This window comes from Chiloscyllium punctatum, chromosome 34 (assembly GCF_047496795.1).
Source record: "Chiloscyllium punctatum isolate Juve2018m chromosome 34, sChiPun1.3, whole genome shotgun sequence".
In the NCBI taxonomy this organism is placed as follows: domain Eukaryota; kingdom Metazoa; phylum Chordata; class Chondrichthyes; order Orectolobiformes; family Hemiscylliidae; genus Chiloscyllium; species Chiloscyllium punctatum.
This window is the reverse complement of record NC_092772.1, coordinates 46,329,086-46,343,443: the sequence shown is the minus strand read 5'-3', so window position 1 is coordinate 46,343,443 and position 14,358 is coordinate 46,329,086. Positions and strand designations below refer to the sequence as shown.

At 48.2% G+C, this 14,358-nt stretch overlaps 1 protein-coding gene across 1 annotated transcript in view; it reads right to left on the bottom strand.

Moving 5' to 3' along the window:
- Window positions 1-13,237, bottom strand: part of LOC140458732 (prenylated Rab acceptor protein 1-like) — a 19,047-nt gene extending 5,810 nt beyond the window's left edge. The window contains exons 1-4 of the mRNA XM_072553392.1: window positions 13,144-13,237; window positions 11,436-11,539; window positions 7,654-7,866; window positions 4,865-4,962 (exon numbers count right to left, since the gene is read on the bottom strand). Coding sequence (XP_072409493.1) covers window positions 4,865-4,962; window positions 7,654-7,866; window positions 11,436-11,503 — 379 coding nt within the window. The 5' untranslated portion in view covers window positions 11,504-11,539; window positions 13,144-13,237. The remainder of the gene's footprint in view (window positions 1-4,864; window positions 4,963-7,653; window positions 7,867-11,435; window positions 11,540-13,143) is intronic.
- Window positions 13,238-14,358: the final 1,121 nt, after the last annotated feature.

Here is a 14,358-nt window from a genome sequence, read left to right as displayed (position 1 = left end):
CAGCTCCCGACCTGTGTAATATACAAAACACACCAACAGTCAGACTCCTGGTTAATGCCAGTGTGTAACCACACTGAAACAGCCTGGCTCGGGGAGCAGCAAGTTCAGGAGCACGGGTCTTCAATACTACATGGTCAGGGCCTCGAGAGACTTTGCCGAATCCAGTGTCTCTGATGTTTTCTTAATAGCACATGGAGAGAATGGCCTTGACTGAGGGCTGGTATCTGTAATGCTGGGGCCCACTGGGGGCGGAGGCTGGGATGGATCACTCCCATCGCACTGCTGCCTGAAGACCTTTTACCATCGGCTTCAGTCCTGTTATTTCAGCAGGAGTGCTGGCCTCTTCCATCGTTGAGGATGGGGATACTCTCGGCGCCTCCTCCTGCAGTGAGTTGAGGGATTGTTCACCAGCATGGACATTTGGATATGGTCGGAAGGCTGAGCTTCGATCTGCTCTGCACAAATCACATCTGGATTTTCTGCCTGCCCTGATCTCGTCAGCTTCACAATGGGATTAGGCTATTTCAGCCAATGATGGCTGACAGACTAACCAGCTGATAACTTCCTGTTCTTGTCTCACCCTTCCTGGGCACAGCGATTACACTTCTAGGTTTCCAGGAAACTTTTCCCAAACCCAAGGAATTGTGGAAACTTAGGAAGGGAAAAAGGCTGAGATTCTGAAGGGAGGTTACAGGAGAGTTGGGCAGAAATTTAAAAAGGAGGTTCTCGAGGGTAGTAATATCTGGATTATTCCCAGTGCTACGAGCTAGTGAGGGCAGGAATAGGAGGATAGAGCAGATGAATGCATGGCTGAGGAGCTGGTGTATGGGAGAAGGATTCACATTTTTGGATCATTGGAATCTCTTTTGGGGTAGAAGAGACCTGTACAAGAAGGACGGTTTGCACCTAAATTGGAAGGGGACTAATATACTGGCAGGGAGATTTGCTAGAGCTGCTTGGGAGGATTTAAACTAGTAAGGGGGGGGGGGGGGAGGTTGTACCCAAGGAGATAGTGAGGAAAGAGATCAATCTGAGACGGGTGCAGCTGAGAACAGAAGTGAGTCAAACAGTCAGGGCAGGCAGGGACAAGGTAGGACTAATAAATTAAACTGCATTTATTTCAATGCAAGGGGCCTAACAGGGAAGGCAGATGAACTCAGGGCATGGTTAGGAACATGGGACTGGGATATCATAACAATTACAGAAACATGGCTCAGGGATGGGCAGGACTGGCAGCTTAATGTTCCAGGATACAAATGCTACAGGAAGGATAGAAAGGAAGGCAAAAGAGGAGGGGGAGAGGCATTTTTGATAAGGGACAGCGTTACAGCTGTGCAGATGAAGGATATTCCCAGAAATACATCCAGGGAAGTTATTTGGGTGGAACTGAGAAATAAGAAAGGGATGATCACCTTATTGGGATTGTATTATACTCCCTCATAGTTAAAGGGAAACTGAGAAACAAATTTGTAAGGAGATCTCAGCTATCTGAAAGAATAATAGGGTAGTTATGGTAAGGGATTTTAACTTTCCAAACATCAACTAGGACTGCCATAGTGTTAAAGGTTTAGATGGAGAGGAATTTATTAATTGTGTACAAGATGATTTCCTGATTCAGTATGTGGATGTACCTCCCAGAGAAGGTGCAAAACTTGACCTACTCTTGGGAAATAAGGCAGGGCAGGTGACTGAGGTGTCAGTGGGGGAGCACTTTGGGGCCAGTGACCATAATTCTATTCGTTTTTAAATAGTGATGGAAAAGGATAGACCAGATCTAAAAGTTGAAGTTCTAAATTGGAGAAAGGCCAATTTTGATGGTATTATGCAAGATCTTTCGAAAGCTGATTGGAGGCAGATGTTCGCAGGTAAAGGGACGGCTGGAAAATGGGAAGCCTTCAGAAATGAGATAACAAGAATCCAGAGAAAGTATATTCCTGTCAGGGTGAAAGGAAAGGTCTGGTTAAGAAAATGAAGGAAGCATATGTCAGGTACAGACAGGATAGATCGAGTGAATCCTTCGAAGAGTATAAAGGCAGTAAGAGTATACTTAAGAGGGAAATCAGGAGGGCAAAAGGGGGACATGAGATAGCTTTGGCAAATAGAATTAAGGAGAATCCAAAGGGTTTTTACAGATATATTAAGGACAAAAGGTTAACTAGGGAGAGAATAGGCCCCCTCAAAGATCAGCAAGGTGGCCTTTGTGTGTGAGCCACAGAAAATGGGGGATATACTAAACGAGTATTTTGCATCAGTATTTACTGTGGAAAAGGATATGGAAGATATAGACTGTAGAGAAATAGATGGTGACATTTTGCAAAATGTCCAGATTACAGAGGAGGAAGTGCTGGATGTCTTGAAACAGTTAAAGGTGGATAAATCCCCCAGGACCTGATCAGGTGTACCCAAGAACTCTGTGGGAAGCTAGAGAAGTGATTGCTGGGCCTCTTGGTGAGATATTTCTATCATCGATAGTCACAGGTGAGGTGCCGGAAGACTGGAGGTTGGCAAACGTGGTGCCACTGTTTAAGAAGGGTGGTAAGGACAAGCTAGGGAACTATAGACCAGTGAGCCTGACGTCGGTGGTGGGCAAGTTGTTGGAGGGAGTCCTGAGGGACAGGATGTACATGTATTTGGAAAGGCAAGGACTGATTAGGGATAGTCAACATGGCTTTGTGCGTAGGAAATCATGTTACTACTTCAAAAAACTCAATCAAGTTTGTGAGACAAAAGAGGATTGATGAGGGCAGAGCAGTAGATGTGATCACTATGGTCTTCAGTAAGGTGTTCGACAAGGTTCCCCATGGGAGACTGATTAGCGAGGTTAGATCTCATGGAATACAGGGAGAACTAGCCATTTGGATACAGAACTGGCTCAAAGGTAGAAGACAGAGGGTAGTGGTGGAGGGTTGTTTTTCAGACTGGAGGCCTGTGACCAGTGGAGTGCCACAAGGATCGGTGCTGGGCCCTCTATTTTTCGTCATTTATGTAAATGATTTGAATGTGAGCATAAGAGATACAGTTAGTAAGTTTGCTGATGAGACCAAAATTGGAGGTGTAGTGGACAGCGAAGAGGGTTACCTCAGATTACAACAGGATCTGGACCAGATGGGCCAATGGGCTGAGACGTGGCAGATGGAGTTTAATTCAGATAAATGTGAGGTGCTGCATTTTGGGAAAGCAAATCTTAGCAGGACTTATACACTTAATGGTAAGGTCCTAGGGAGTGTTGCTGAACAAAGAGACCTTGGAGTGCAGGTTCATAGCTCCTTGAAAGTGGAGTTGCAGGTAGATAGGATAGTGAAGGTGGTGTTTGGTATGCTTTCCTTTATTGGTCAGAGTATTGAGTACAGGAGTTGGGAGGTCATGTTGCGGCTGTACAGGACATTGGTTAGGCCACTGTTGGAATATTGCCTGCAATTCTGGTCTCCTTCCTATCGGAAAGATGTTGTGAAACTTGAAAGGATTCAGAAAAGATTTACAAGGATGTTGCCAGGGTTGGAGGATTTGAGCTACAGGGAGAGGCTGAACAGGCTGGGGCTGTTTTCCCTGGAGCGTCGGAGGCTGAGGGGTGACCTTATAGAGGTTTACAAAATGATGAGGGGCAGGGATCAGGTAAATAGACAAAGTCTTTTCCCTGGGGTTGGGGAGTCCGGAACTAAGGGTATAGGTTTAGGGTGAGAGGGGAAAGATATAAAAGAGACCTAAAGGGCAACTTTTTCACACAGAGGGTGGTACGTGTATGGAATGAGCTGCCAGAGGATGTAGTGGAGGATGGTACAATTGCAACATTTAAGAGGCATTTGGATGGGTATATGAATAGGAAGGGTTTGGAGGGATATGGGCCGGGTGCTGGCAGGTGGGACTAGATTGGGTTGGGATATCTGGGTCAGCACGGACAGGTTGGACTGAAGGGTCTGTTTCTGTGCTGTACGTCTCTATTGTATGCAATATTCCAACAGTGGCCTAACCACTGTCCTGTACAGCCACAACATGACCCTCCCAACTCCTGTACTCAATACTCTGACCAATAAAGGAAAACCCGGTATTTGTTTTGTTCATTAATGACCTGGATGTGAACACCGAAGATATAATTAGGTAATGTGCAGATGACATAAAAATTGAGGAATAAAAGGTACAATGATTAGAATGAGGTCAGCCAGATGGACTGCAGAAAAGGAGGTCCCTGATTGGGGCTGTCAATCAGGGAGCCCAGGCTGACAGCTATAAACAGGAGCGACAGAGGTTCTGTTCACTCAGAGCTGGCTGGGTCAGTGTCATGTACCGTGGATGTTTAACTAAAGGGCAACTTGGTTATGGGATACCAGCCTCCGTGGAGTTATTTAAAAAGGGACCCTGGTGTACAAGTCCAGACATTGGTGAAGGTATCAGCGCAGGAAGACAGGGTGGGGAAAGAGGCGTATGGGATGCTTGCCTTCGTTAGCCGAGGCGTAGAGGACAGACACAGGGAGGTCTTGTTGCAACTGTTAGAAGACATTGGTTAAGACCCAGATAGAACAGCGGGCACGGTTCTGGTCACCACACTATTGGAAGGACATGATTGCAGTGGAGAGGGTGCAGAGGAGATTCACTCGGATGTTGCCTGGGATGGAAAGCTTCAGTTACGAGGAGATATTGGGTTTGTTTTCCCTGCAGCAGGGGTGGAGGGGATCTGATTGAGGTATCCGACGTCACGAGACAGACGGTGCCAATCTTTTCCCCCAGGGCGGGTGTGTCTCAGAACAGCGGGCATCAGTTTAAGGTGAGGAGGGAGTGATCCAGAGGAGAGCTGAGTGACTGTGCTGCCCAGAGAAGGTGGTGCAGGCAGATGCTCGAATCTGACGAAGCATTCGGACGGGGTACTTACCGAACAGGACAAGGCGAGACTGGGAGGCCCGCAGGTGAACAATGTAACAAGCTCCGAAAAACACCACCAGGGCGATGAGCAGCATCGGAGAGGTGATCCTGGGGGGTGGGGGAAGAGAGGAGGAGAACACAGAGAGAGAGAGACCGTAAGCCAGAGGAGCAGAAATTAGACCATTCTGCCCATCGAGTCTGCTCTGCCGTTCAACCCCGGCTGTTAAGTTTCTCAACCCCATTCTCCTCGGGTCCCAGTCCCTCTGACCATCTTCCCAACACCCACTCTGTCCAGGCCATTCAGTTAGATCCCTCCTCATCCTTCTAAACTCCATCGAACATAAACCCCGGAGTCCCCAGACATTCCTCATTGGCCCCAGGATTGAAAAACTTAACCTTTCTCGTGGACCTCCTCCGAACACGCTCCAGGTCGGTGGCCCAAAGCTGCGCACAGTACTCCACATGGGGTCCGACCAGAGCCTCAGAAACACATCCCTGCTTTTATATTCAATTTCTCTCAAAATAAATGCCATCACTGAATTTGCCACTCAGTCAACCTGCAAGTTTACCTCGAGAGAATCCTGGACTAGAACTCCCTAGTCTCTTCGCACTTCAGACTTCTGACTTCTGGATATTCTAGGTAAAAACAATGACTGCAGATGCTGGAAACCAGATCCTGGATTAGTGGTGCTGGAAGAGCACAGCAGTTCAGGCAGCATCCAAGGAGCTTCGAAATCGACGTTTCGGGCAAAAGCCCTTCATCAGGAATAAAGGCAGTGAGCCTGAAGGTGGAGAGATAAGCTAGAGGAGGGTGGGGGTGGGGAGAAAGTAGCATAGAGTACAATGGGTGAGTGGGGGAGGGGATGAAGGTGATAGGTCAGGGAGGAGAGGGTGGAGTGGATAGGTGGAAAAGGAGATAGGCAGGTCGGACAAGTCCGGACCAGTCAAGGAGACAGTAACTGAGCTGGAAGTTTAGAACGAGGGTGAGGTGGGGGAAGGGGAAATGAGGAAACTGTTGAAGTCCACATTGATGCCCTGGGGTTGAAGTGTTCCGAGGCGGAAGATGAGGCGTTCTTCCTCCAGGCGTCTGGTGGTGAGGGAGCGGTGGTGAAGGAGGCCCAGGACCTCATGTCCTCGGCAGAGTGGGAGGGGGAGTTGAAATGTTGGGCCACGGGGTGGTGGGGTTGATTGGTGCGGGTGTCTCGGAGATGTTTCCTAAAGCGCTCTGCTAGGAGGCGCCCAGTCTCCCCAATGTAGAGGAGACCGCATCGGGAGCAACGGATACAATAAATGATATTGGTGGATGTGCAGGTGAAACTTTGATGGATGTGGAAGGCTCCTTTAGGGCCTTGGATAGAGGTGAGGGAGGAGGTGTGGGCACAGGTTTTACAGTTCCTGCGGTGGCAGGGGAAGGTGCCAGGATGGGAGGGGCGTGGACCTTCTGGATATTCTCCCCATTTGGAAAATAGTCCATGCCCCTATTCTTCGTCCCAAAGTGACACTTTGCCACATCTGCTGGTGCTTTCCCTACCCTAACCTGTCCAACTCCTTCTGCAGCCTCCCCACCTCCTCAATGCTCCCTCTACGTATCTTTATATCATCTGAAAACTTGGCCAGAACGCCCTCAGTTCCCTCATCTAAGTCGTTAATGTATCAAGTGAAAAGTTGCGGTCCCAACACGGAGCCTTGCGGAACACCACTCACCACCGGCCGCCATCCTGAGAAGGACCCTTCTATCCCCACTCTCGGCTTTGCCTCTAACACCGTGGGCCCTTATCTTACTTGGGAGCCTCCTGTGTGGCACCTTGTCAAAGGCCTTCTTGAAGACGAGGCAGATAACATCCATTGGCTCCCCCACGTCTAAACCACTCGGCGTGAGAATGAGTGTGAGGGAAGGGAACCGCGAGTGAAATCGAGAGAGAGAGAGATTCACACAGAGTGAGAGATAGAGACGGAAAGAGTGTGAACAAGAGGGAGAGTCGGCGAGCAGGAGAATGAGAGAAGGGAGTGCAGGACTGAGAGCAAGCATATGAGAGAGACAGGGCGCGCTGGTGACAGCATACATGAGATGACAGAGTGTGTGCAAGAGATTCTGAGTGAGAGTGTGTCTCAAAGAGAGATAGGGAGAGATAGAGAGGGAGGGGGGAGTGTGGCAAAGAGAGGGGGAGACAGAGTGCACTGTGGAAAGGTAGTGAGAGGGAGTGTGTGAGAGATAGTGAGAAAATGAGTGTGTGAAAGAATTGGAGATCAGAAAGTATCTGCGAGAGAGCACAAAAGACACACAAACTCACACACACAAACTCACACACACAAACTCACACACACAAACTCACACACACAAACTCACACACACAAACTCACACACACAAACTCACACACACAAACAGAGGGACAATGAAAATGATCGAACATTACATTCGTGAGTACATGGAGTCCAAGTGGCCCAAATCTGGTAATGAGGAGTATATACCATCCCCCAGTGTCTGGGTACTAGGAAGTGGAAAAAGCACCACGTCCAACAGCCTGGAATGTTGGAGAGGGTCCCTCGGTGCTCTGGGGAACACAGTTTCACCTGGGAATCTGGGCCTCTCTTTGAGCCAGGAGAATATAGCCAGTCAGGCAGGGAGGGGACCTGGGGCAGGTACTGGGAGCAGTCCTGGGCTGGGGACAGCTCAGGGGAGGATGCAGCAGCTCCATCGCCGACTCTACACCCCAACATGCCCACAAGACTGAGGAACACCGTGTGGCTGCCATTACCCTAGTCCGCACTAACCCCCTGCCCGCGTCCCTCTCACTTACACACAGTACACGATCAAGCCCAGGAACACAAACACGTAGTTGCTCTGGAAGTACTCCACGTTCTTCACCAGCCGCTTGCACATCTCGCCAAAGTTCTTCGGCCGGGAGAAACGTTTCTGGTCGACGAAGGAGGCCCAGGGTCGGATGGTGAGCCTGCGCCTCTCGATCCATTCCTTCGCTGGGCCCTGGGAGATGATCTTGGGAATATACATCCTGAGGGCAGGAGGGAGAGAGGGAGGGGGTGAGTGTGGGTCACAGCCCTGCATACTATCCTGAAAGATGGGATCGGCACCCCGACGACATGGAAAAACCGACACGGTTTCATTGTAAAGGGACAGATTTGATTCCCGACAGTGTGGAAACAGGCCCTTCGGCCCAACCAGTCCGCACTGACCCTCCGAACAGTAACCCACACAGACCCATTTCCCTCAGACTAAGGCACCTAACACTATGGGCAATTTAGCCTGGCCAATTCACCCTGACCTGCACATCTTTGGACTGTGGGAGGAAACCCACGCAGACACGGGGAGAATGTGCAAACTCCACACAGACAGTCACCCAAAGCTGGAATTGAACCTGGGACCCTGGTGCTGAGAGGCAGCGGTGCTAACCACTGAGCTACAGTGCCTTCCCAATAACAGTTTCCACTGTTCCCATCAGGAGGCTCCCCTTGAGCAGCAGCTACATGGGCAAGAACACAAACTCCTGTCTTTCTCATTTAGAAATCACCCAGTAAGCAGGATACACTGCCCCCCGCAGAATCATAATGGTACTGCAGGGAAGTGAGGATAACGCTAGCTCAGTGGTTAGCTCTGCTGCCTCACAGTACCAGGGACCCGGGTTCGATTCCAGCCTAGGTGTGACTGTCTGGGCGGAGTTTGCACATTCTCCCCGTGTCGGGGTGGGCTCCCTCTGGTTTCCTCCCACAGTCCAAAAGGTGAGCAGGTCAGGGTGAATTGGCCGCGCTACATGCCCCACAGTGTTCAGGGATGTGTAGGTTAGGTGCATGAGTCAGGGGGGGGAAATTTAGGGGAATGGGTCTGGGTGGGTTACTCTTCAGAGGGTCGGGGTGGACTTGTTGGGCCGAAGGGCCTGTTTCCACACTGCATGGATTCTATAATGTGCCCCACCCCTGATGTGCTCACCCTATGCCCAAACGCTACTGGGGGAGCATACACAATGTGCTCCTCCCTCTAGGAAACTCAGGCACGTTGTGACTGTGGCAGAGAGAGGCCGAGAGGTAGGATTTCCCAGACCCAGCTCACGGTCCTGGTGGTTTTGGTCAGGTCCTCTGGTCTCTGTGCACCCCTCTCCTCACCTGGTGCAGCAAAGCTCAGGGGTATGTCATCGGAGTGTGACCGAATACAACGTAGAAATTGCGTTTCACCAACTTAACGGAGTTCGTTCAGGAAGTACTGCCAGAGGAAGTGGGAGGAGGCTGGGAGAATTGCAGCATTTAAAAGTCACCTGGATGGGGACAGGAATAGGAAGGGTTTAGAGGGATATAGGCCAAGTGCTGGCAGGTGGGACTACATTAGGTTGGGATATCTCGTTGGCATGGATGAGTTGGACCGAACCAGACATCTCTGTGACTCTAAGTAACTTGTGCTGTACATAAAGGGGAACCAATGGACGTACAGTACTGAGTTTTCCAGTAGGCATTTGATAAGGAATTCTGGATTAGTGGTGCTGGAAGAGCACAGCAGTTCAGGCAGCATCCAAGTAGCTTCAAAATCGACGTTTCGGGCAAAAGCCCTTCATCAGGAATAAAGGCAGTGAGCCTGAAGCGTGGAGAGATAAGGAATGTCACATTAAAGATTACTGTGTAAACTAGAAGCTGCATTGAATGGCTAACAGGAATCAGAGGGGAGGAATAAATACATCTTTTATAGGCTGTGAGAAACATCATGTATGCGACAGAACACAAAAACCTAGGGATTCAGATCTTTGAAGTCTGCATCACATATAGACATGGTGGTTAAAAAGGCATTTAGCACGCTTGCTTTCATTGCTCTGTCTTTTGAATGTAGGAGTTGGGGAAGTCATGTTGAGGTCATACAGGACATCGAGGAGACCCCTTCCAGAATCCGGTGTGTAGTTCTGATCGCCCTGTTGTTTATAGGACGGGGGTTCAGGAAAGATTTAACCAGGATGTTGCTGGATGTGGAGAGTCTGAGTTGGAAAGAAGGTTTGAACATGTTTCACTGGAACGTAGGAGATTGAGAGAGGAATTTATATAGAAGCTGCTGGTGAGTTTGATGCAACAGTCAGGTAAAGAGCGAGGTTAAGGAGGTATGTGACCTCGGTTAGCACAGGAATTGAACATGAAGCCTCTACCACTTCAACTCTGTTGTTCCTCCTCCTCCTCCCCCCCCTCTCCAAAGAGCCTATTGTCCCGTACACTCTCACTTGTCTTATTCCCCCATATTTTCTGTTTGCAAACGTTTACTGCCAGCTGTATTTTTGGGACAGATTGCAGCCATCAGCCAAACAGCAAACTCTGACCTCAGAAGCCTCATTGACTTCTAGGTGGAAGAAAGTTATGACTGTTTTTTTTTTAAAGTTTGCCATTAACACAGGACCGCTCTGAAATCTTGCAAAATCTCACTCAAGCTGAGCAGCTCCTCAATTCAAATTCAGCTCCTTGTTGAATAAACAAATTCCAAAAAAAAAAGTCATGGTATGGAGATGCCAGTGTTGGACTGGGGTGTACAAAGTTTTAAAAAAAACATCACAGCACCAGGTTATAGTCCAACAGGTTTGATTGGAAGCATGAGCTTCCACTTGAGAATGTAACTTTTATTTTTAAAAAATAAGTTCTGCGATTTACTTATGAAAGAAGTGAAATCAACATGGTCATTCCAACAGATGAGAGACTTAAAGAATCAAGGTATTTTCCACTGTATAATTTCAGTTACATCACAGTGTACTCCACAACCACCTGATGAAGGAGCTGGCACTTCCAATTAAACCTGTTGGTGTCGAGAGATTATTTTAACAAAAAAAAAGTCTGATTTCTAAACTTTTGTCTGCAAACGTTTGCAACTAACTCAAATGTATTAAGCATTGAAGTCTTTGTCATATTATAATCTTGGACTATTCACCTGGAACCTCCAACACTTGGTTCCCTAGGCCATTGAAACTTATAGCAACCTTCTCAAAATGGTACAGAAAATATTTCAACCCCCTCTTCAATAAATTTAGGTACTTTTAAATTGAGGTTTTGTTTAAAGCAAATATTCTTACCAAATCAAAAATCATAAATGAAAATCAATTCATGGCTAAGTCTCTCAAATACTCTGGGTTCGGCTTAACAAAACTGTTCTCTTAGAGTCATAGAGAGGTTCAGCATAGAAACAGACCCTCCGGTCCAACCCGTCCATGCCGACCAGATATCCCCAACCCAATCTAGTCCCACCTGCCAGCCGTGTGAAACACCTTCTATCCCAGGCTGCTCGTGAAAAGTAAGAGGACTCCGAGATGCAGAGGGCTCCACTGGGAAAGAACACAGTATTTGTTTCCTCCCCCTTTCTATCAAGATTTCACTCAAGCAGAAATGCTGTTGTACATCGTTGGCAGCCGTGCGATTTTACTGATATTTTTAAGCATTCTGCTCAGACATGTTCTAACACACTCCGGGACAATGTGACTTTTCAATTCAAGAGGCCCTCAGACCACTCCTTTAAAGGGACCCTGGTTTTGTAACTGGGTGTTTCCCAGGAGGGAGAGCTGGAACCCATGAGCTGAGACAACCTGCCAGCGAGAGGTCAGCGTGACTTCACCTGCCAGTCACCCTGCTTGCTTCCTCCTCTTTGGTCAGGGAGAAGACGTCATCAGGCTTGGAGCTCATGGCCTCTGGAAAAAGTGATCAGAGAGCCCGGAATACCTAGAACAAAGAAACAAATTGGAGAAAGAATCTTTCATCAGTAAACAGTGACCGACTCTCATCACAGCAATAAACCAGCTCATACAGCGTCTATAGATGGCCCTCTCCATAAAGCTGTGCAGTACCTATAAGTACTCTTATAGGATTTATTCTGGGTCAGTCAGGTCTGTACAGATAGTATGAGGTTACTATGGAGTCTTTTATATCTGTTTGGTTCTATAGGTTCTCTATGGTTTCTCAATAGGATTGCAATAGGGTCTCTATGCAAGCTGAAAGGTCTCCAGAGAATCTGAACAGATTATCTCTACAGGCAATTTAAGGGTTTATAAACAACAATCAGTTTTCTAAAAGGTTTATATTAGCTCTATAATTCTCAACAGGACTGCCGCAGGGTCTACAGTGTATCTATAGGCTGTACAAGTCTCTACCATTTTAGCTCAGGTTGTAAGTTTGCTCGCTGAGCTGGAAGGTTTGTTCTCAGATGTTTTGTCACCATAACATCATCAGGGAGCCTCCGGTGAAACGCTGGTGATCTGTCCCACTTGCTATTTATCTGTCTGGGTCTGTCGTGGTAGGTGATATCACTTCAGATTCTTTTTCTCAGGGGCTGGTTAATGGGGTCCAAATCAATATGTTTGTTACGGAGTTCCTGTTTGAATGCCAGGCCTCTCAGAAATCCCCTGTGTGTCTTTGTTTAGCCTGTCCCAGGTTGGATGTACTGTTCCAGTTGAACTGTATCCCTCTTCATCTGTGTATATGGATACCAGTGATAGTTGGTCATGTCTTTTGGTGGCTAATTGGTGCTGTTATATCCAGGGGCCTATTTTCCTGCCTGCCTGTCCGATGTCATGTACAATTTCTATAGAGTCTATCTGGGCTCTATCAAGTATACCCAGGATCCAGTGTCTCCATAGGGGGCCATAGAGTGCACTGAATCACTTTAAAGATACATATGGGTCTTCCAAGGGCTCCATATATCTGAAGCAAAACTAGAAATTGCTGGAAACACTCAGCAGGTCTGGCAGCATCTGTGCGGGGAACTCAGAGTTAACGATTTGGGTCCAGTGACCCTTCCTGAGAACTGCATAGAGTCTATATCAGGCATCCACAGGTGCCTATAGGGAGCGCATGGGGTCTGTCAGGAGTGGACGGGTCTGTAGGGCATCCATCAGGAGTATGCGGGGTCTGTATGGTGTCTATAGTTAGCATATAGGGCCTATAGGGAGTCCATAGGTAGCATACAGGGTCTATAGGGTGTCTATAGGTAGCAAACAGAATCTATAAGTTGTCTATACTTCACATAGACTCTATAGATGGCATACAGGGCCTATAGGGTGTCTATACTTAGCATAGAGTCTATAGGGTGTCTATAGTTATCATACAGGGTCTATGGGGTGTCTATAGGTGGCATATAGGGTCGATAGGGAGTGCCTAGGGTACGTATAGAGTTTCTTGCGGCTATAGGGTATCTGTAGATAACGATAGGGGGGGGGGGGGGGCACACGGAATCTATAGGGGTATTTTAAGATGTACACTTGATTTTTATGTTGTCTATAGGGTGTACATTATATCCATAGGCTCTGAAGGAAAATGTAAATTCTTACCTGTTTCTGTTATTTCCTGTGACCCGTTGGCAGAGGATGTGACGTCACACACCTTTATGATTCTGCTTCCTCCACAATAAACCGCCGCGCCCGAGCTCTCGACCAATCAGCGATCGGTATCTGGGCAGGATACAGCAGGATATCCAATCAGAGGGCGGTATCTGGGCAGGGAACAAGAGGATATCCAATCAGAGGGTGGTATCTGGGCAGGGTACATCAGTATATCCAATCAGAGGGCGGTATCTGGGCAGGGTACAATAGGATATACAATCAGAGGGCGGTATCTGGGCGGGGTACAACAGGATATCCAATCAGAGGGCGGTATCTGGACAGGGTACAACAGGATATCCAATCAGAGGGCGGTATCTGGGCAGGGTACAACAGGATATCCAATCAGAGGGCGGTATCTGGGCAGGGTACAACAGGATATCCAATCAGAGGGCGGTATCTGGGCAGGGTACAACAGGATATCCAATCAGAGGGCGGTATCTGGGCAGGGTACAACAGGATATCCAATCAGAGGGCGGTATCTGGGCAGGGTACAACAGGATATCCAATCAGAGGGCGGTATCTGGGCAGGGTACAACAGGATATTCAATCAGAGGGCGGTATCTGGGCAGGGTACAACAGGATATCCAATCAGAGGGCGGTATCTGGGCAGGGTACAACAGGATATCCAATCAGAGGGCGGTATCTGGGCAGGGTACAACAGGATATCCAATCAGAGGGCGGTATCTGGGCAGGGTACAACAGGATATCCAATCAGAGGGCGGTATCTGGGCCAGGAACAACAGGGTATCCAATCAGAGGGCGGTATCTGGGCCGAAAAATACCAGCAAATCCAGAAAGAGGGCGGTATCCATGGGAGGAGGTGGGGTTTGTTGGGGGTGTTGGAGATCACTGTCAAATCAAAACACCGTTTAAAACTGCCTCCACTGACCAATCATTACTCTTACATCAATACATCACTGGACCAGGTTTGGTTCTGACCCTGGAACCAGTGTTGTTCAGTTCCAGCTACATTAGACTGTTCGCCATGACACTGCCCAGGAGCTGGAATGGGATTATACGTTGTTTTGCTGGGTCACTGAGAGCTGTGGGTCAAATCAAACTTACCATCATATGGTCAGGGGTCTCCAGCATCATTCAGATTGAGGATAAGATAAGACATAGAATCCCTACAGTGTGGACACAGGCCATTTGGCCCAACAAGTC